General features: G+C 38.7%; 1 protein-coding gene across 2 annotated transcripts; it reads left to right on the forward strand.

Moving 5' to 3' along the window:
• Positions 1-772: 772 nt before the first annotated feature.
• SEC22A (SEC22 homolog A, vesicle trafficking protein) lies at positions 773-20,628 on the forward strand. Of its 2 annotated transcripts, none has more exons than XM_082056068.1 (8): positions 773-843; positions 4,197-4,428; positions 6,590-6,793; positions 8,011-8,174; positions 9,426-9,620; positions 14,279-14,397; positions 16,230-16,295; positions 19,838-20,628. In XM_082056068.1, exons 3-8 carry the CDS (start codon positions 6,612-6,614, stop codon positions 20,036-20,038), a joined length of 927 nt encoding a protein of 308 aa, XP_081912194.1. In that variant the 5' UTR covers positions 773-843; positions 4,197-4,428; positions 6,590-6,611; the 3' UTR covers positions 20,039-20,628. The 2 variants fall into 2 exon arrangements, with proteins under 2 accessions (XP_081912194.1, XP_081912195.1); XM_082056069.1 differs by having other exon boundaries at positions 794-834.
• The last annotated feature ends 1,963 nt before the right edge of the window (positions 20,629-22,591 follow it).

Genomic DNA, 22,591 nt, shown 5'->3' on the forward strand with positions numbered 1-22,591 from the left:
AAATTAGGCTAATTTATCACAGAATCACAGGATGTCAGGGATTGGAAGGGACCTTGAAAGCTCATCCAGTGCAATCCCCCTGCTAGAGCAGGAACACCCAGATGAGGTCACACAGGAAGGTGTCCAGGCGGGTTTTGAATGTCTGCAGAGAAGGAGACTCCACAACGCCCCTGGGCAGCCTGTTCCGGTGTCTGTCACCCTCACTGAGAAGAAATTTCTTCTCATATTTAAATGGAACCTCCTGTGTTCCAGTTTATACCCATTGCCCTTTGTTTTACCATTGGTTGTCACTGAGAAGAGCCTGGCTCCATCCTCGTGACACTCACCCTTTACATATTTATAAACATTAATGAGGTCACCCCTCAGTCTCCTCTTCTCCAAGCTAAAGAGCCCCAGCTCCCTCAGCCTTTCCTCATAAGGGAGATGCTCCGCTCCTTCAATCATCTTCTTTGCCCTGTGCTGGACTCTCCAGCAGTTCCCTGTCCTTGAACTGAGGGGCCCAGAACTGGACACAATATTCCAGATGTGGTCTCACCAGGGCAGAGCAGAGGGGAAGGAAAAGCGACGCTGCCGTGAAGAAACGGGACTCCCCTCGGCAGCACCGGGACTGCCCCGCAGCCCCAAGGCCCCGCCGGCTGTGCCCAAAACCCCTCGGGGGAGCCCCCGCGCAGGCCCCGCCCCCGTGTCGCCATGGCGACGGCCCCGCCCCGCCCGCGGAGCAATGAGGCGGCCGCGTCCGAGTCACGTGAGGGCGCTCCCCCGCCGGCGCGGGGGGCGCGGGGCGGACGTGGACAGTTCCCACAATGCCTGGCGGCAGGCGGCTCCTCCGCTCCGGTGAGGCAGGTGACGCTCCAGGGGGCCGCTGCCGGGGCTGGCGGGGCTGGCGGCGGGACGGAGGGAGGGAGGGATGCAGGGATGGGGCGGTGCTGGAGGTGTTGCCGCAGGGCCCTGCGTCTGCCCGGTCTCACGGTTGCCGCCTGCTTTCCCCTTTCGGCTTCAGGCCCGGGGGCTGCCGGGCCGCCTCAGGGCTCCCGGGCTGGGCGCGAGTCTGGTCCTGCCAAGCGTCTTGTCACCGGCTTCTCCGCCTTTCGGGCCCCGCCGTGCCCCGGGCTGCCGGTGACAGTCCGGCCGCTGGAGCCACCGGCTCGCCTGCGTTTGCTCGCGGGCCGGGGCGACAGGCGGGTGTCGGCCCTTCCCCCGGGGCTCCGTTGTCAGCGGGCGCCGGGCGCAGCGGGGCCGGCCAGGGGGCACCGGGGGCACCTCAGGCCTGGGCGTCACTGTCGCTTGGCAGCAAAAGCCTGTGGTGGGGTCTGTGTGAGCATCCCTGCTTTGTGTAAAGTTTGCAGTCTAAAGCAGCGTGAACTTGGTTAATTCAGTGACCACGTTACCTCATCCTGCTCTAGTTGCTATTAGAATAATGAAAATGATCATGTGGAGGCTGCCATGTAAGTAGGTCAAGTAGGTCATGAAATGGTCAAGCTCCCAAACTTTGGGATGCAGCTTGTTCCATTTCCATAGTTTTTCAGAATCTTGATTCTGTTCCCATGGTCTGTTTTTCCTGTGCTTTATGGGAAGGATTAGATTATATGGGCTACTGGTTCAGGATTATTTCCTTGTCTGATTGTACCTGATGATGTCAAAGTGGCTTTATTTGTTGTAACCTTCTGTAGTGCTTTAGTTTGTAATACGGATTTCTGAAGTATGCTGTGCAGTGGAAAAATTAAGACACCTACCTGCATAATGCAGCTGTCACAACACTCAAAAATGGGGACGATAAATTGTCCAACACTATGATGTGCACTTGAAGTAAGCACAGAAACTGTATTTTTGTTCTGCATCAAGTAGATGTGCAGCTTGCACCCACTTTCCAGTCTGATGTTTTATGGAAGGTGGTCATGAGAAGCAGACATCCTGGCAAGAAATGCCTTGGTTGAGTTGGTGCTGAAGGCCAGCAGGTGCAAGAGGGTAGGCTTGGCTTTACACTAGATCGACCTAGAATCTCTTTCAATTTTTATGAAGCTAGATTGTTTTTAAACAATTGAAGTATCCTGAGCAAACCATATTCACAGGTCACTTTCAGACACTTACTTGTAAAAAAGTTATGGGGAGATGTTAGACAGGTATAAAACTACTGTCAGATCACAAGCTGGAAGACCAATTTGTTACAGAAGACTGGAACATACACCACTTTCTAGGACTTCTCTAGATATTGCCTCAGGATCAAGTACCATCATAACACAAAAATAAATGAGATGACAAGAGAATATGTCTTCAAAAAACAAGCACACTAGTACAGGCTCTAGTTTTCATTATCCAAGTTTTCACACTCATGGGACGAAATTAAACTGGAGCCACATTTGATAATTTCTATTTGTGAAAGCGGTGGAGGTTGACAAGTATATGATAAATTGGACAGCTTTAGGGAGGGTGGAGTAACAGGAGTGACCATTTCAGTTGACTCTGACCTGGCCAGCTTTCTCCGTGTTCCTCTTTTCCATGAGTTCTCCCAATCCTCTTTGGCACGAAGGGCTGTGAAGTGTCTGTGTTAATGGGAAATCAATAAGGATGGGCCAGAAGTAGCTGCACACAGGGAAATGTAAGAATAGCGCAAGCATGGATGTACGCTCCTTGTTGGTGATCATTTGGGGGTCAGATTTTTCATAAACAAAGGGTAGTATTTTGGTTTTAATAATCCCTGTAGTCTTCTGTGAACTTTTCCAGTTACCTTGTGAACTCACATAATGTTTTGGCATCACAACATCCTGTGACAAGCAGTTCCACTGGTGAAGTGTGTGTTTTGTGAAGGACCATCTATGGTGTCCATGAGCCCAACACCTGCTGGTTGGATTTCATACTCCTCAGTTCTGTCATAGAATGAGACAGTGAACCCAGTCCCTGTCCATGTCTATCTACTTGGAATGGATTTGTAGACCATTTGTGGTGGAAGGATGGTCTTTTGTCATCTTCATGTGTTTGATGGAGACAGAATTTTTAGGGGAGAACCTATGAAATTTGTAATGGTATGGTTAATTACTTTCTGTAGTTTTGAATAGATGTTTCAAAAAGACATTTAAAGATAGTTCTAAAAACACTACTGTATCTTTAATGTTCTTTCTTCAGTCTCTGCCTATATGCCTATATCAAGTTTACCACTTGGCTCCTTCTGTAGAACCATTTTGTTTTGAGAGCTGAGTAAAGTACTCTTTCATTCTGAAAATTTACTAGAGTTTCTTGCTATGTTAATACATTTTCAAGTAAGGTTGAACATTTTGTTACAATATGTGTATTACACATCTCTGTACATATGTGTGATCTTTCAACAAAAGTGATTTGCTTTTATTAGCTTATTTTTTTTAGGTAGTTTTAGTTTTAGTTTTCTGATTCCGCTGTTAGGAAGCTGAGGAAAAAGCACATATTTTCACTGGGTGGGTTTTTAAGATGATGGTAACAAACCGGGTTGACTGGTGATCTTAAGACTGTGCATTTAAACACAGTTTTTACCTTGTGTGGTTTCATAATACAAGAAGAGAATTGGCAAGTTTTAATGGGGGCTTATCTTCTGCTAGAGAGACTAATTTCTCTAAATATAAGTGGGAGTCCTGAAGAAAGTAACTGTTTTTGTTCTAGGTTTATGCAAATATTTATTTACATACAGAATAGGAAGAGTACATCTAGAGGTCCAGAGGGGTCTTTATCCTTCACTTTGTCTGTTGTCTGTGCATACTTGCTATTGTTAGTGACATTTAGATTCTTTATTCTTAGTTGTAGGAGTAAATAAACTGTTGTTAGATTGAATATTGAAAAACTTAACGCTTTGGAAATACAGCCATGGTTGTGCTGTGTTATGTTCCTGAAGTGTTCAGGTTTCTGATCAGATGAAATCATAGATTGATTAATCTTAGTGTATGTGGTGAATGATGGGATTCAGAGTGCAAGGTTGTTACCCTGAGTTACTCATGTACCATACAGATGGATATATATTTTCCCCTTTTAAGTGGCTGAAGTGACTTAAATAACATAGAAACATTTTGCTATTTCTATTATTCTAGTTTTCTCTCTACTCGAGTACCTGTGAGTAGTCTCCCTGGGTTGCATTCAGGCCTTTCCAATACATATGCCGTCACAAAAAGAACTGAAGAATATTTTTAGCCACTAAGTACATTCATTAACTTTTTTGGTTCTTCTTATCTCATCAGATAGCTCAACATGAACTTTAACGATCAAGATCACTTAAAAAGTGAACAGAAGAATATTTTTCCTTCTGAGAGCTGGCAACAGGATTCTGAGTTTCTCCTGCACTGCTGTTCTGTTTGCTACCTTTTCCTGGAACAGGACATGGAGCTATGTTCCTTTCTTCATGTTAGGTGCTAAGGAAGTTATTTGCTTCTTCAGAGGAGATGCAGATCCATGAAATTACATTTTGTGCAAGTAAGTTAATGAGCGAAATTTTAAACTTTACTATCACATCGCGGTTCTTATGTTTATGTTGATACAGCTCCCGAAGTCCCTTTCAGGACTGAGTTCCAAGAGGCAGAGGTGGTTATTGTTGAAGAACTGTTACAATTTAAAGCTTCTCTGCAATTTTGTCATGCTCGTGAGCTGCTGCTGTGGTTATATGGTAGCAGTGTAGTTAAGAAAACGGATTCTGTGTACATTCCATGTGAATTTTCCTGCCAGAAGCACATGCGTGAACTCACATAGAGATAGAACTGCACGTTTAATTTCTAGAGTGCTTCACTCCAGCAAGCTAATCTAGAGCAAATTCTAAAGTTGTTTTGTTTTCTGCTTTTGTGTCCAGCTGATCAAAGCACTTTGCACCATAGGGAATTCTGTAGTGAAGTGCTGAAATAACAAGTATACCTAATAAAAGCCCAGGGATATTCAGCAGGCTATGAGTAACGGTGGCTTCCAAGTCTGATATGCAATACAAGTAAAATTAGAAGGCTATTAGTTTGGGATTTGTTTAGCATCTCAAAGCAGGTTGAAGTTTGACTGCTGATGGAGCTGAATTTCTTAAATTGAAAATTATAAAACCTTTTCAATGTTTTCATTATTAGTACCTCTTTCTGAGGAGTAAATACAGTTGGAAAACCTGAATATTGACTATTATTCAATATGTGTCCTAATGTGTATATAACCTTTGGGTAGTGGGAGATACGGGAGGTGAGAGTTCAGAGAAAAAAAGCTATTTCCTCTCTTTTATGAAGAGGTGGTATTATTTTGGGAAACTTTTGAATTCCTAACTTTTCAGCCTTTTAGTTGCTATGGCTTGTAAAGTATCCGTAATGTCATAGTTAGAAAGGTGCTATAAGCATGTCAATATTCCACACAAAAGCATCCTTTAGCTGTATTCAGAAATCTGCGTGATTTTTTTGTAGTTTGGCATTATGGAACTTGAGTAGCATCATCTGAAGGAGGCAAAAGTCTATTTTTTCATAATCTCTTAAGTGATAGGTGTAGTATATGGCAGGAATCTACAGAGCAGTGTTAAGAGTTGAGGAAGTGTTTGCTTTTGGCTTCATCTAAATTCTAGCAGTTCGCCCACTTGTAAGAGGACAACCTTGTGTACTGATACTTAGCTGTAATCCTTCTTTTAATGCTTGTCTTGCTGAACTTTTGGATGTTTTGATTTAATGTAAGGGTTGAAGAACCTGAAGATTTAAAAAATCTGTTGTCAGTCTTGAAAGACTGTCAGCAGGCTATGTGTTTATACTATTAAATGCCTGCTATAAATTTTCTCCTTTTGGTGAAAAAATGTTTAAATATACAACTTATTCTTTTTTTAAGTGACTATATTCCAGAAAGTTTTAATCATTATGCTTTGAAAAACTAAATACTGTGAAAGCACGTAGGCTTTGCAAGCACCACTTCAACCTGCTCAGTACTTCTGTAGTACTGATAGACACATTTTGCAGATTTAAAGAAAACAGAGACCCAGATAAAAAAAAAAAGACATTTGATGTTTAAGAAATTCTGTTGAGAGTTGGGGGAGCTGGATTATATTCCTTGCTGTCCTGATTCCTTGATTTCCTATTTGATAGTATGTAAGTTGTGTCAGTCTGTTTGTCAGGGTACTTAAACATGTCCTCAGTAACACAGTTTCATGAAAGCACATTAATATTATTGCTTGATCCAAGACCTGGATAACTCTTCCATCTGGCATATCTTTAGCGTACATGTTTTTCCTCTCCAGCTATTGTTCTTGGTTTTTTACACTATAAATGCTGTCACAGTAAACTAGAGGACTCACAGCTTGAAGGGTGGAAGTGCCACAGTAGTATAATACTAAGACTAAGTAATAGTGTTTCGATCTCCACAGGTATCTCTAGGTGAGGATTCATGGCAGTTCAGATAAAAATATTTGAAAACGTGACATTAGATGTGCTGCTGCTGCTTTGTGGTTCGTTTAGACTAATAGGTCCTATTCAGTTAGGACTCTAATCTGAATTATAGTTGAAATCCTCCCTGTGCCTCATTTTAAGCCTAAGCTCAGTATACAGTTTTAGAAATCTGTTGAATGAACAGTTGATTCAGTTGTTTTTCCCTCTACCTTAATTCTGATTCCTCCTGATTTTGTGTTTTGTTGTAGGTTGTCGTTAACTCTGTTGGCAATGTCTATGATTTTATCTGCCTCCGTGGTCCGCGTGAGGGATGGGCTCCCACTGTCTGCCTCTACCGATTATGACCAGAGCACGGGCATGCAAGAATGTAGAAAATACTTTAAAATGCTCTCAAAGAAATTATCTCAGCTTCCTGATAGGTGTACTCTGAAAACTGGGCAGTATAATATAAAGTAAGACTTATTTTTCTATGTATTTGTGGCGTCCTGGGTTTTGTCTGTCTATAAGTTATAAAGTTAACAGTTCACGTTAGAAATTATTAATCGAATTAAGATTAATTCTTGGCAGTATTTATGTATCAGAAATTGAAAATTGAGAAATTCTAGAAAGATTTGAAACTTGCTTAAACTTTGGTGGAAGTTCTAGTTGGAAATAGACAGCATTTTTATAAATACTGAAGTCCTTGACCTACTAGAAATATTTCTTTACATTTCAAGGTTATTTCTTACATGGAAATGACCAGCCTTGTTCTTTGTCCTGCTACTTCAACTAGTTATTCATTTGTTTTTATTTGAAGTTACAGTGGCGGCAAATATACCACCAGAATGATCCTGAAAGTGCTCAGCCTTCTCCATCTCCATCCCAGCATTTCTCAGGATTAGGCCAAGCATGAATTTTTCCAGTCTGTGTTTTTTTAATTTAAACCTCAGCTGTAGTTGGCTTGTAAACTGATAACCTTAAAAGAAACATTTAAGCATGAGACATAAGGCTTAGTCAGGATGTTTTTTATTACTTTTGTCTTTGCTTTTAATCGTGTAAGTTATCGATCAAGATTTTGAAGAAATTTGAATGTGTCATGAAAACGTGAATGAATTGCTTAAATGCAATAGGGATAGCTATATTGAATACTGTCCCTTTCTGATTTTGTATTTGCCATTTCTGGTCACCCTTGCAACTGTCTTTGGAGAATTATGAATTCTGTGTTCTGTGGAACAGTTTTATTTCCTCACATATTTTCAAAAGAACCAACTGCCCCCTGCAGCCTGCCCTCTTGCCCCCCACAATCTGAAGATAAGTTTTTGCATCTTGGGGATATACCAGACCTCATATTCTGCATTGGAGATGAATGAAAAGCTATTACAGGACAAACCTGATGTGTTTCTGTATCCTGAAAGCTTTGTTACACGCACATGCATATATACATACACATACATGTATAATAGCTTCTCATATGACCATACAATGTGGTGTTAAAGTAAAACATTGCCTAAAAGTAATTTTTTTTTTAGTTCCAGAATAGTGTTGGACTTTTCAGAAAACATTAATTCCTTTGCTGTCCCAGAGCACTGTTTGTTTTTCTGATTATAGAATATGAGATCAGAGTAGCGACGCAGTGAATTACCTGCACTGAAATTTGAAAGGTTGATTTTTTTTTTGGTCTCACTTCTAGCTTTATAAGTTCTCTGGGAGTAAGCTATATGATGTTGTGCTCTGAAAATTATCCCAGTGTCCTGGCTTTCTGCTTCTTGGATGAGCTTCAGAAGGAGTTCATCACTACCTACAATATGATGAAGACAAATACTGCTGTCAGACCGTACTGTTTTATAGAGTTTGGTAAGGATCTGCCTTTTTTCCCTTGATTCTCACAGTACGAGAAATGAATATTTGAATAGATGTGCAACTTATTGTGCCCAAAACAAACATGTCCAAGGCAGTTTATAGCTGCATTTCAGGTGGATTTAGAATCTAATATAATTCCCATTAGAGTCAATAAAGAAATACTTCTGTGGGCTTTGAATTAGCTCCTAGAGTTTTATCCAAACTTGTTTATAATCTTTCTGTTCATTCTAGTAGGTTTTGGTTTAAGCCTTGTGTGACTGAATCTGGAGTTCATCTTCTCCTGGTTAATGATACTAGGAGTTGTTTGATTTCATACCTGTTGAAATACTTAACCTATAAAGCCGTTGAGCTTCATAAATTTCTCAAGTAAAAGATTGCAGTTTCATGTTTGCTCTCAGCTGTGCTGTAATTTTTTTTCAGTACATGAAAGGGAGAGATTTTCATTTGTTTTATGATATAGTGAAGCATTTAATCTTCTGTCATGCAAGCTCAAAATACAACTAATCTCATATATACCAGATAGCAGCTGTTATGGATTCCATTAATATCTATGGCTTTAATACTATATGTTAGGCAGTTATTTTAAATATTCTTATAAAATGCATTAGAGAAAAAAGAACCATGGTTTTAGAAATATGGTGGAAGATATTCCAGTTGGTTAATTCTTGTCTATAATTCAGTCAGGCAATTTTTAACGATTTCTGTATGACGTTGTCTTCCTTATGAAGATTTCTGTGAACTTTCTTTTTCCTAACACCTTCTTTGTTCTACTAGTTGTTAAATTAGAATGTGGATCTATTACAGTTTTTATATCTGTATAACATGGTATTAATTTTCTCTACCTGAATATTTTGCAAGCACATTTCGTACTCCTAGTAAGTTTATACTTGAATGCAGAAGTTAATTTTTTCATAAGGATGTTTACTAAACTAAGGGAAAAGCTAGAATACATGTAGTAAATCCATTGTATTAGCAATGCATGCAGTCTCATGCAGCGAAAAGTCATTAGTTTATTCATAGTAATTAGATTTCTAGAGCTTAGGTTTTTTTACTGCAGAATTAAATAGCCCATGATCTATTAGTCACAAACCAGAAATGGTAATAAAAAATCTGAGATAAATACAACAATTTCAAATAATATAGTTCAATTTGCAAAGTACGTAGTACATGAAGCTGCATGGTCTTGGATTATTTAATTAGCGAAAGTCCGTAAGGGTGTATCTTTTTATTTTAAATTTTACACAGATAATTTCATTCAGAGGACCAAACAGAGATATAACAACACACGTTCTTTGTCAACAAAGATGAATCTTGCTGACATGCAGACAGAGATCAAACTGAGACCACCTTATCAAATCTCTGTGTCAGAACTTGGCTCAGCTAATGGGTTCGCACATTTATCTGTGGCAGAATACAAGGGTGCTGGTAAGATATCTGCAGGTAAGTTTCAGACTTTTGCTTTTGTATCCTGAAGTGAGACAGATGGAGGGTAGTAGAATTAATCTTTGATATTGTTTTCTTTAAGAAAAGCTTTTTCACTGTAGTGTTCTTAAAGCATAAAGCTGCCATGACCTTACATGTATTTTAGCCTAGATGTCTCTTTTGTCCTCTGCTCAAAGTGCCTGTCTTCCCAAGGCACTCAGAGAGAGAAATGGGTCTATTCAATGGGCTGCTTTATTGAAGGGAAAAAGAATCTACACGAAAATAAGCAAATGAATATGAGCACTTAACAAGATCCTCTTTCTGGCCTTTTAAGATTTATGAAAATTTTTATTGTTTTTGCCCAGTAAGACCCAATGGTGACATCAGGTAAGAGCATAGTGTCAGGAGTGAGAGCAGCTGGAGGGACAAGGATCTGGGAATGCTTTAGGAAGCGTCTGTGGCAGTGAAAATCCAGAGAGCTGTGCTGGCTAGAAGTTGTACTCTCTAAAATAAGTACCTTGTGTACGATGTTAATAATAGAAATTTAGTGTATACTTGCTACATTCATTTAAGTAGTCATTAATTATTTTTTAAAATTAATTTACGTCACGTAGAATGTAAATGTAGAACTGTGTGTTTGAACAGGTTTAAAGATGTGTGCTATTAAGTGAGTGCTCTGAATCAGTTTGACACCCACCTTTAGATGTTTCCCAGCAGGACAGAAAATTTAAAGTCGTCAAATTCTTGCACTAATACGTGGACTCAACATGTGAAACTGGTATAATCTGATTTCAGTCTTCAAGTTCAGTGAAGCAAAATTGTAAATAGAATGAAAGGAAGTGTTGATTTTTAGTTAGTTACTGTCCCTCCCTCCCCTTTTTTTTCCCAAAAGTGCCTTTATCTGTAAGGTAGTTATCCTGGGCAGACCTACACTGATACCATTCACTTTGTCAGGGTGAAAATTGCAATTATAAATCTAAGCACTTCCTAAAGTTCTGTAGTACAAGAGATCAGCTTAATTTTGTGCAGTATTTATATATATTAAGAGGATCTCTTTGCCAGTGTATTATCCTAATTACTTTACTTGAAAGGATTCCTCTGGAAGATTGAAAATGACTTTCTACTGAAGATAAAACCCAAACAAATCACTAGGGTGCCCTATTGGTGCTGCTGGCACCCTGATCCTGGAAATTCTAAGTGCTGTGAGACAGTGTAGAAATAACTTAGAATCTGTGTATTTGCGATCTAACAGTATTACATTCTGTAAAATTAATGAAGGAAATGTATGAAGATGTTTAAATTGCATAGAAGACTGGAATCTCTTAAGCAGCACTGTACATACCTTTAATTACCTACTGCTTGTACACGTGTGCTGTTTTTAAAGGTATGTAATGCTGTGATACCACTCTTTGGCCTCTGTCTGTGCTTGCATCGTTGTTACTTTTTCATGTGCTGCTGAGATCCTGGTTTGTGAAAAAGGTTATGGTGGCACAAATGGCAAATGATTTAACTCTGAAAATTGTCTAGATTTGAACTACCTGCAATTGCAAAAAGAAAATTAAAATTCTGCCTGTGTCAAAATTGTCTGTGTGTTCAAAGTTGTCCAGGCAGTGGGAGATGAGGTTTTAGCACTTTTCTGAGTAAAAGTGTTGGAGGATCATATGGGCCTAAATTAAAATTTGCAAGGACCACTTCCATTTTTACTATAAAGTAAATCTAAACAACAACTGGCAGATGATCTTCCATTTTTTTTTTACCTACCTCTCCACAACTTGTTTTATAGAAGCAGTTCTGTTGTCCTCTTTTCTTTCCATGTCGACTTTCTTCTGTTTAATTTCCCTCTTTCAGTTACTTTTAACTTTCTTCTTCCTCTGAATTCCATAGATCTCTGTTCAGTTATCCACTTCCTTCCTTGAATTGCTGTAGAAACTCACCATCAAAGGGCTGTACATTATGAGAGGTTTGCACTTTGCTCCTTTTTCACCTCTTCAAATTTTAGATGCTATTGTATAACAGTGTCTTTTTTTTTTTTTAGCAAGCCTGCTCATAGTTCTGTAATTCTTTACATTAATCACTTCTGTCCACCCTTGAAAATAACTTTAGCTGGCTGATTGCTCCCTGCTCAGTTGGCTAAACGTCAGAGTTTCTCCTTTGCTCTAAGGACAGATTCTCACAGAAATATAGGGTTTGCCTAGTATAATTTCCTGAATGTGCTGCCCTGTTAGAAGTGTGACGTGCTTTAAGTGAATTAAGTATGTTAAATCAAGTTGGATAGCACGCAGAGGTAGGAAGTTAGGTAGATGCAAATCTTGTTATACAGAACAGCAGAAATTGATGTGTCATTTGGGCTCTGCCGATGAAGCATCATCTGTTACTTGCCTGTACTTGTAACTGGATATGTAGCCAAGGTCTGGCGTCCAGGCCTCTTATGTTGTTAAAGTAATTGAAAATAGCAGCACTTTTCCTTTAGCAAAAGTCGTGCTGTGTAGTGAGGAACAGGGGTGACTATTAATATGTGAAGCAGAAAGTGTGTAGATTATGGATAGAATCTTGTTTCAAAAGTGAATGTAGGTTTTGGAACGCGTTAGAAATAGGGTGACAGCATGCTGATGTGTGATATTTTAGGTATTTATTTGGTTAGGATAAATTTACTGTTTTCTGAGCTTTTTTTTTCAATGAAGGAGCAGTCGTCAAATCAAAGTTACTTTTTGTCTAATGGTGTACTCAATGTTTATTTTTCTTCCTTTTTATTTTTAAATAAATATTCTTACAAGTAGGGCAGTTTCTCACATCATGTAAATTTGCCAAATTTTTATTTAAATGTTAACATTTTAATTCATAATTTGTGCTTTATTTGATCCTTGGCTTGTGCTAGAGAGTTTTTGATATGGCAATTATCATATTTCTAAGATTTCTGGATGTACTGGCTCAAGGTCAGCTGGCCGTTACACTGCCTTCTCTGACGCTCCTTCATTCTTCTGCTTTCACCTTTATTTTTTGTATTTAAATGACTCTTGTTGCTTTGATTGTAACACTAAAATGTATTAAGCCCTGGAAAGCTTACTGACATTAGTAGAGTTATGCAACATCCTTTAAAGGTTTTGGATTTGTTTTCATATTTTAATAAGAGGGAAAAGTGATCCTTCATAGACTGTCTTGATTTAGCTGACAAGACTCTTTTCCCTCTGTGCATCTCAAAGAGGTGTTTCAAATACTGTTTTAACGTATGATGTCTTAAAGTTACCCTGGTACATGTGGAAAATGAGAGTGTCTGGAGAGCTGTGCATGGAGAGCCGTGAACTAATTTTATCCACCAGTTAATGAAATACAATGACTTTTGGCTACAAACAGTCACATACACCTTCAGCTTGTTGCCACTCTCTAGATGAGGTGGTTTAAAAACCCAAACAAACAAACAACAAAACAACCAGTTAGGAGTCACTGAAAAAGAATGGGTTGGTATGCAAATAGCCTTAACTGAGTGATTACTGGTAGTATTCCTCTAATATGTGCTACGGTTACAAAAGCAATAAGCTCTGAATGTTAAATATAAGTTATTTTTGTTAAAAAAAAACCCAACTCTATAAAATTCAGTACAAATGAGTTAAGGGAACTAATTTTGTGTTTTATTTTAAAGTTATCACACACTCATAATTAGACACCCTGTCTGCTTATCAATGTGAAATAGCTTTTGTCATTTTTTCTTCAGGTTCTGTAACTTCATAAACTGTTTGCAAAGCCCTTTTCCTGGATCTGTGCAATGCAAACAACCCGGATTGACACCCCCCTCTATTAATGTTACAGTTCATTAACCTCATTGTTCACATCTTTACACTTTGTTGATTTGAGCAGAATGATTTAAGTATGGCTCAGCAGTCTTATTGTTTTCCCAGTGTCACTTAGATTGTTAAGGGGTTTACATTGTTTTCTCATATTTGCTTTCTGTTATTAATTATGGAAAGGGACAGTAATGAGGAACATAGGCAGCTGTTCTGTACTAGTAACCCCAGCTAAGCCTGGAAGAGTGGGTATGCATGGAAAGGAAGCATGTTTTAATTTAATGCATTTTGTATGTGACTTCTGAGCACTGTCTGGAAGGTCTGTATAAGGTTGTAATATAGATAGTAGCTTAGTTTCAGAGCTGTGTTTTTATTTGTGCCTTTAGTAGCACTCACTGGCTGTATTTTTTAAGGTAGGGCTCCGTAATAGCTTTGCCTCATAGTGTTCTGTTCAGCAAACAAGCAAAATCAGTCTCAGTAGCTCTGCTAGTGCATTAGTGGTAAAGAAAAGTGGAGGTTGTGAGAGGAGCTCTTAAGTACCTATTAGCTGCCTGCTAATTGTAGATGAATTTCACTAGGAAGTGCATCGTTTGCTATCGATTTCCTGGCATGTTTGAGCAGCTTTCAGTATTATACTATATGTATTGTGTTAAAGACTAAATATAATAAGACAGTTATGCATGTGAATTGAAGGAAAGTAGGCTTTTTCTTAAATCTTGGTGTTGAAGTATTTAAAGTGTTTCTTCTTTTTAGAAAAAAACCCTGTCATTTTGTGTTATGCTTTAGTGATGTCTTCTTGAGCTAGAAGCCACTGAGGAAATGAGATTACTGTTTTATGAAATTTCTAAAGACATTGCTTTGACCTTTGATATCCTTTTTCGATCTTTTGCTTTGCAGCTCCTCATCAGCGTCTGGAACCTGTGACTCTGCCAGGGATTGTCTCATTTGTGCTTAGTTTGTTATGTGGGGCTTTGAATTTAATTCGGGGCTTTCATGCCATAGAAAGTCTTCTCCAGGTATTGTACATATTTATGAATTTAAGAGTTATGCTTCATAGCAATCATAATACCACCTTAGAAGATGCTTGTTATATGAACTAAGTCCTGCCAGTTTTATTTTCAGAAATATTGTTTGTGAGGTCAGACCTTTCTTTATGAAACATCTATTGTTTGTGATCTGTGCATCCTGCTTGAGTGCGATGCATCGTTCATTGAGGCTGAGAGTTTCCAAAGCAGTAGGAGGTGGGTGGCCAGCTCCTTCCCTAGGTACCTTGGTAGCAGTGAGTATGTGAACATAATGTTCTGTTTTATAAATCTATGCCAGGAGATGAGACGTTTAATTTTAATAGATGTTATTTAAAAACACTTGAGAAAAATTATGAACAGCTTTGAAAATCTGGCCAGTTTTTTTGAAAGGTCCACACAGCAGGGATCTTTAAAGAGGTTTTGTAAAATTGTATTTTTAGAAACCTTTTGTTTGTTTGTTTTAAATAAACCTTCTTAAGTAGGATGCTTATTTCTCTTTGTGTGCTGAAAGGATCAATATAAGGGAAACTGTTCAGTGATTTCTTCCAAATCCCCCCTAAAAAATAACACACCTCCCCCTGCAAACAACCTCTCCAACAAACACTTATTTCCTTTTTTCAACTTTCTGCTTTGACCCTTCTTAGAGCTGTTTGGTTTCTTTCTATTCCATTTCTTGTGCTAGTTGTGTATGGGCTTTCTAGGGAAGTGAGGTAAAGAAGATGACCTGTGTTCCAGTTGACTTAGATAATTATTGATATAGGTAAAGATTTAATAAAGCAGTCGTGTTTGAGGTCTCGACATTTCCTGAAGGATATTGAATACATGAACAGGGTTAATGAAAGTGTTACATACTCAGTCCTTCTTTTGAATTGTTTTGGTTTATTTTTCAAGGAAAAAGCAAGAATGAGACAGTGAACATACATCACTACTTCATCACTCATTAGGTTTTTCTGTTATGCCAAGTTCTCTCAGTCTGAACATGGTCTGAGCAGAAACAAGTTGTAGTTCCAAATGGACCACTTTTGTCTCAAAATTATACTGGCTTTCAAGGAAGAACATTTGCATGAGTACCCATTGTTTTCCTAGGAAAGTTTTTGATTGTCACAGATGTTTGTTTGAAATGCAGTTAGAATAATCACCGAGCATGTAAATTTATTCTGCTCAGCTCTATAGAAACTATACCAACCCATTTGAATAAGTTAGAAGGAATTTTTTTTTTTTAACACACAGTTGGAAGATCTATCACTTCAAGTATTTTTTCTGTCTTTTCCTTCAAGAAAACTTAATTTTCCAATAATCTCTCTGATAAATTGATGTTTGTGTCCGTGCCCTGAAGGCAGAGCTCCCTGCTGCCTTCTCTGTGTGGAATTTTACCACACCCTAGTGGCCAGTTTCCAGCTTTTCCTTTTTTCTCGTTTCCATTTTGTGAAGCTGGAGGAAGGCACTGATCTACAACATTGATATGAAAGGTACTTACCAGTGTTTAGACTTGAATTTTCAAAGGCACCTGGAGAAGGTAAATATCCAGTGTTAGAGCTGGACTTCCCTTAAGGCTTTTGAAAATCTCAGCATTAGTTGTGAGTTGTGAACAAACATTTTGTCAGATTCCAGATCACAGTGGTTTGTTTTTGTTTTTTTTTCCCCAGACGTATAATTAAAGCCATTATTAGTGCTTAGTCTTCGGGTTTAGTGTAGTATAGGAAATGTTGTAAATCTCTACGTGAGGTGATTTTAACATACTGAAACGTTGTGAAAGTTATTAATTATTGCAAAATACCAGATATTAACAGTATAAAACACAGCTTTCTGTTTTATTTTCACAGAATGAAGGTGAAGATTTCAGCTACGTTATTGCATTTTTTCTTGGAACAGCAGCCTGTTTGTACCAGGTATGTTGTTCTGCTTGCATAGTTCACCAGAGTTTAGAAACATTACCCAGTCATAAATGTCATCATGTTTTCTTAAATGTCACTGATACTTGGATGGGGTGATTATAAAAATAATTTCTGCTGTTTTATTTCATTGTTCATAAACCATCATACAGCAGATTGGTACAAAGAGCTGCTGTTTGCCGGCATTTTTCTCCAGTTAGTTGATGAAGAGAGTTGGTGTACTTTTCTGTCTGGAGCTTACAATTTCTCTCTGAAGTCAGCAGCAGCGGAGGTTATGTCAATTTCCTTAAAACAGTAGTTTAATAGTTTGAGTAAACTTAACCATCTGAACAAATGCCTTATTACTGCTTCTTTCCTTTGGGGAAACCTGAAGTAAATACACTAATACCTGGGCACTACACCCCAGTATTTTCCTCACTTCGTACATGATTGTGCACCTCTTTCCTTTTCAAACCTTTCAGCCACTTTCCACTATGTCTGTTATTTCATGTTACATTTCTGTCTGTTGGTTTTCTATTTGTGCATCTGAATTTGACTTTTCTCTATAGTTTGTAGCAAGGTGTTCTGGTGCCCATTGGCATTTGTCATTCAGTGGCACTGCTGTTACATTCAGCTATGACTGTCATGTCTGTCATGCTCAACTGCTGTTGTTTATAGTTCTTTTGACTTTTAATCGCCTGCACTTGTGGACTGTGCAGTTTCTACTTGTGTGTGCTGATATTTAGTACAGTGTCAGACCATAAAATAAAATGTCTCAGGATTTTCCTTTTCTGTCAGCCTTTCTATCAGCCAGCCTTTTGTCCAAGTTACCTGTAATCTCCATTCTCTGTAATTTATACATAGCAAAATGTCACAGTACAACTTGTGTTCTTCATTACTTGTTGACTTTTCATCAGCTTCTGCCTTAAATAATTCCTCAGATTGCTGTTAATTTTCTATGCCAATAATCTCTTCCATATCAGATAAGGGTGGAGCTCCTCCATTCTTCTTTTGTGTGTGTGTGAAAAATACACATTCTTCCCTACTCTCCCAAATTAGAAAACTTATTCTTTGCAAAGTATTAATCTGTGCATTTTGGCATAAGGACATATGTCATTCCCCCACTGTCTGACTTGAATAGAGCTATTTTTAAAAAATAATACATGCAGCTTGGAATGTAGGCTTTCTCTTGGTATTTAAAAGTTACCTGTTGAGACTCATGTTCTGTACCCCCTGCTGTCATTCCTACAATACGTAATTGGTCACCTTTCAGAACTCAGAGGGCTGTCGGTTCTCTGGCATGTTCTACTGTTCTTTTGCCACACTTAGGAGTTTGGGAGATTAATTCTGTGTGTTACATGACAGCATGTTTCATTATCATTCACCCACAAGGCATCCATGATGCTCTATTGTCTTGTTCAGTTAATAACAACCTAGCAGTGTGTTAGTTTCCAATAATATTTGTAGCCTAGGTGTGCAGGCAAAGAATGGGACTTAGATAGAATATGATGTTCAGGCCTGCTGACATGTCTGGTGTTCCTCCCTGTTTTCTTGGCACTTCTGAAGAAGAAATGTACAAAAGTAAGAGCTGTCTCAGTTGTACCTGAACTGCAAAGCGTCAGAAGCTGAATCTTCAGTGATCTCTTGACTTTTATTACCAAAAAAATACGAAAAGAAAAAAAAATTAAAAATAAATATCTTCTCTGAAGTAGCACAGAGGAGCCTTCTACATAAAAAATTATGCCCAGTAATTGCCATGCTAACACTTTAATATAAAAAAACCCAAAACCCCAGGAATTTTGTAACAGCACTTGATGCAGTAAGGTGTTAAAACCACAGAGTTTTGGCCTTTTGATTGGTGCTCTGTTTGGTAAGTGGCACATCATCTAGTATCTCAAACCTAGACTCATGGAAAAGTAAGCTTAAAAATTAATTTAAAACAGATATTCAATGAAATTCACAGTCGTTCATCATGTTGCAGTAACACTTTTAAAACTTCCATAGTATTTTTGGTCTCTCAACCCTTCACATTTATTAATCATTTTGATGAAGCGTATCCCAACTCTTATGTTAATCCTGGAAGCAGTTACACTTCTTCGTATGTTGTCAGTGGAGGCGACAACACTAGGAAATTATCTGAATTCTTATTGCTGAGGTACTAGTATCAACTAATTGCTTTTTTAGCTATGATTTGTAAAATTGGCAGTACAAGTAGGTTGCATTTGCTCTGCTTAAAGTGGCTAAGCAGGTTCAGAGGAATTCCATCTGGATTCTGAAACACGCAGATTACTTGTCTCTAGTTTTACTTTGCTTTGGTGGAAGGACATGCAAACCTTACTGATACTGTCAGTACTCAGATTTGACGATATTTAGATATGCAGAAATTCCAGGTAGTTCAGTTAATCTCAGCCACATGTGCAGTGGAAATGCATGCTTTATAAGAAAGTGGTTGAGTTTAAAATAGAATATAAAGTAACCTCAATCAATTGCATTGTTTGGTTGCAAATATACAATGCTTTGGCCCTTTTTTGAGCAACATGAAAAAAATACAGGTGAAGTTTCTCTGACTGATAAAACGTGGCAAATGCCCATGAAGAACAGAAGTGACACTTAGATAATCTGATGATGGATGCTGTTAAAAATCTGTGTGAGCGTGGTTACATATCCACTGGGAACAGGTTTGGAATACAAAGTAGGCCCAAGTGATATTGTTATCTATCTTGAAGCACAGCAAAAACTTTCTTCAGCAGACAGAAATGGCTAGAATGTGGGGGTGAGGAAAACGATTGTTTTTTTTGTAGAGGTCAGAGAACAATAGTGGAAGTGAAATAATGTCTCTGTAAGAGCTGTGTCCTTTTAGAGATGCAAACTGAGGCAGGAGACTTGAACAGATTTCCAGCTGCTGTAGGAAAAAGGCAGAGCAGGGAACCGTGTGCAGTCCTCACATTCTGTGTTACACCACAGCCTGCAGAACGTGACCTTAAGCCATGGTAGAATGACAGTAGAGTTGTGTATTTCTCTCCACATGCGATCCATCTTGCAGCAGCTGAAGAAGAGCAGTGAGTGTTAGTGGTCCTCCCCATATCTGCCAGTTAATTCTCTGCACTGGCCCCAGCAGGGCGCTGGATGAGTGTCTGTGGGATGCTGAGGATTCCACTGCAGGGCCCTGCTGTTCTCCCTCTCCTTCCCAGTGCTTCACCTGGACCAGGCTTCACACCAGCTTTTGTTTGTCCTCCATTGCTCGGGTAGAACAGAGTGTATTCTGACCAGAGATTGCCAGGAACATCCATTTTCTTTTCTCTTGGGCCACTCATTATGGCAGGTTGTAATCAATTATGGTGAGAGAATTGTTCTCAAAGAGGGTTTAATGGAAGCAAAATGTAACATTGTATTGCTGTCATGTGCTTTTCGCCCCTCTGCTAAGTTGATACTGTCCTTACATGTTTGATTTAGACTTTTACTTGTTTGGGGTTTATAAGTTCTGTATGACCAGATAGTGTTTCTTCAGTGGAAGCTGTTTACCATGCGGTAATCTGGTTTCTTTATTTTCTTCCTGACAGTGTTACCTGTTTGTATACTACACGGGCTGGAGGAATGCCAAATCCTTCCTGAATTTTGGGTTAATTTGCCTGTGTAACATGTATCTGTATGAACTGCGCAACCTGTGGCAGCTCTTCTTTCATGTGACTGTGGGAGCGTTTTCTACCTTACAAATTCGACTGCGACAACCACAGGGCAAGTCCCCCGATTACAATGTCTGACAAGTCCTGGAACGTTTAGCAGCGGTCTTGTTCCAACAGTTATCCACTCTCAGGAATGTAAAGCTGTTCTCCAAAAGAAGAAGCTGTCTGGTCTGGATGGGGCTTTTTGGTTTTTTTTGTGTTCTCTCTCCCCCCCGCCCCCTTTTTTTTTTTTTAAATAAAGCAATGTAAGATGCCTATGGACATTTTTCACTTAATGGTTAAACTTTTTTCTTTTTTAAAGAACTGAGGACACAAAAGAATCTGGGACTAGAGGAGGAAAACGGATCATATCCATGCAGTGAAATGTATGTAGGGACACCAAGACTGGGGAATTTGACCGGTGGCACAAAAAAGCTTCATTTGAAAGTATGGAAGGAATGTACAGAATAAGTCTTCTGCATATCATGCAAGCTGTTCACTTCCAAAATCAGTTTTGCCTTTGTGAGGCAGTAGAGGATAGGCTAAATAAATAATAACAATAATAATAATGCTGTTGCATATTAGCAAAGTAGATTTGGAACATGTAAGATGTTAAATTTTGGAATGTTTGTTTCACGTTGACATATATGTGAATGTTTTCTTAATTAAAATGTAACCTGGAAACTCTATTTCTGGGGATCACCTTTATGTCACCTGTGGCCCTCTGTCTAGTGCTATAAATACTTCAACATTTTTTCCTTTATTGTTTCCTTTTAATTATCCTTTGAAAGTGATCTCTGTGGACAGGTTTTCTTTTTAGTAATTACTGAGAAGGTCCTGCCACTTAACCCAGGATTTGTGCACGCTTCCTCTGTTCGAACTCTGCAAAGCCTGAAAGGAAATGGATTGGTGAGTAGATGAAGCGACTTGTTGGTCTGTTGTTCCTTTTATATACTTTTAGAAATGGATGAATAAATAGTTCAAACCTGAGATAAACAACTGGTGACAGGAAAATAATAAATCAGTCTGACCAGCTTGAAGATTAAAAGACCAGGGATTTTGTTTATTCATGTGGTGTTATGGGTTCTGTGTTTCTGTGCTGGGATAGAACCTCCTTGATCTAGATTTGTGTTCGAGAGAACCATTGTATACTCCTAACGTTGTGGATCAATGAGCAAACCCCAAACACTTAGAAACTAGAATAGCAGCCATATAGTACCACCAGCAGTGACACCGTTTTTTTTTACAATTATCTGACAGTTATTTATGATAGTTCGTATTGTACAAATAGATACATATAGATAGATTTTTATATGTGACCTGGAATAATGTTAAGGGTTCACTGAAATGCTGGGGAAAAATCAAGGGGAGAAAAAAGCAAGCTTTGATGGCAGGGAGGTTGCCATGCTGCTTGTGGTGTTGGATTTGGGGCCCGGCAGAGCTTTGCTGTGCTATGAAGAGTTGCTGCAGGCAAATGTCTTCAGGCACTTCATACCAAAATGTTACGTGTTTCAGTAAGTTATTTAGTGTCAGATTATGACCAAGAAGAAAGGAGCCGGATACTTTCTTTTCTTTTAAATAGATGGTCTTAGTCAAGAAAATTACACTTGATAGAATCAAGAAGAATTGGACAATGAAATTGTAATCCAGAGTGATCAGGAGCAGTATGTATTGTGTTCATGGTGTGTTTCTCACAGTGATGTCTGAGATCAGGACCTTGGAAGTCCCTTGTTGTGCAGCTGCAAAGGTTGTGTTGGAGGTGATGTGCTTTGCGGTTAATTCTCTTCCCTCCCCAAGTTGAGACAGAGAAGAATGTATTCATGAACGTGCTCTGCTTTTGTTTTGGCAATCTAGACAATGGGCAAAAGATAAACAAGAGGACTGGATTGAAGCAGACAAGAATTTTGGGAAATGTTTACACTATGAATACTTTAAAATCCAGAAGAATAGAACACAGCCTTTGTTTAGCACTGAGCAGTTTGCTTGTGTTAGGGTTCAATGCACCTTTCTGAACTCTGGACACCTGAAAAGGTGAAAAGCAGTCCCTTAGCAGTTCAAGTCAATGGTTGAAAAATGTAGCTATTCATGTTTTAAATATGAAAACAGGTTTTATCTTGTGCAAAGAATCTAGAAGAGTCATTATACCGATATTTTCACTTCAGCTCCATTGATAGGCAGGGAAGCTATTATGATTGCCTGAAGTACTGTCTAGTTTTTAACACAGGCTGTCATGCACAGGAAGAATTTTCTGTTGTATCATTTCTTCGGTTCAGATGTTGGCAGAGAATCTTGTTTTCTCTGTGACTCCTTCTCTTCCTCCTATTCCTAAAGACGCATTTTTAAGGAATGAAAACTTCCTTTGTCATAGCATCTGGAACGATTATTCCATTCCAGTTATGCTGGTGTTAAAGTAATTGCTGATGAGCAGGTGTAAGGAACAAATGCAACTCTCAGTGTAGTAGAAGACAGTTGGGATTCTGTTTGTCTGCTTTTGATAATAATAATCCCATTTCACAATGAAATGTTAATGAGCATGATTGTTCTTCATTACCTGATATTAGAAGGTGCTAAAAACATGGCTTTTGAACATACTACTTTTGTTTGACTATAATATTAGAACTTGCTGAAATTTTGTGTGAGTTGAGAAAGAAG

This window comes from Streptopelia decaocto, assembly GCF_964273445.1.
Source record: "Streptopelia decaocto genome assembly, chromosome: 6".
NCBI classification, from domain to species: Eukaryota; Metazoa; Chordata; class Aves; order Columbiformes; family Columbidae; genus Streptopelia; species Streptopelia decaocto.

Excerpts from the sequence above, each read along its gene's own strand:
- SEC22A (XM_082056068.1), top strand. The coding sequence starts at position 6,612 with ATGTCTATGATTTTATCTGCCTCCGTGGTCCGCGTGAGGGATGGGCTC. Across the intron at positions 6,794-8,010 it reads ACTGGGCAGTATAATATAAA|CTTTATAAGTTCTCTGGGAG; the intron begins GTAAGACTTATT and ends TCTCACTTCTAG. Across the intron at positions 8,175-9,425 it reads GTACTGTTTTATAGAGTTTG|ATAATTTCATTCAGAGGACC; the intron begins GTAAGGATCTGC and ends AATTTTACACAG.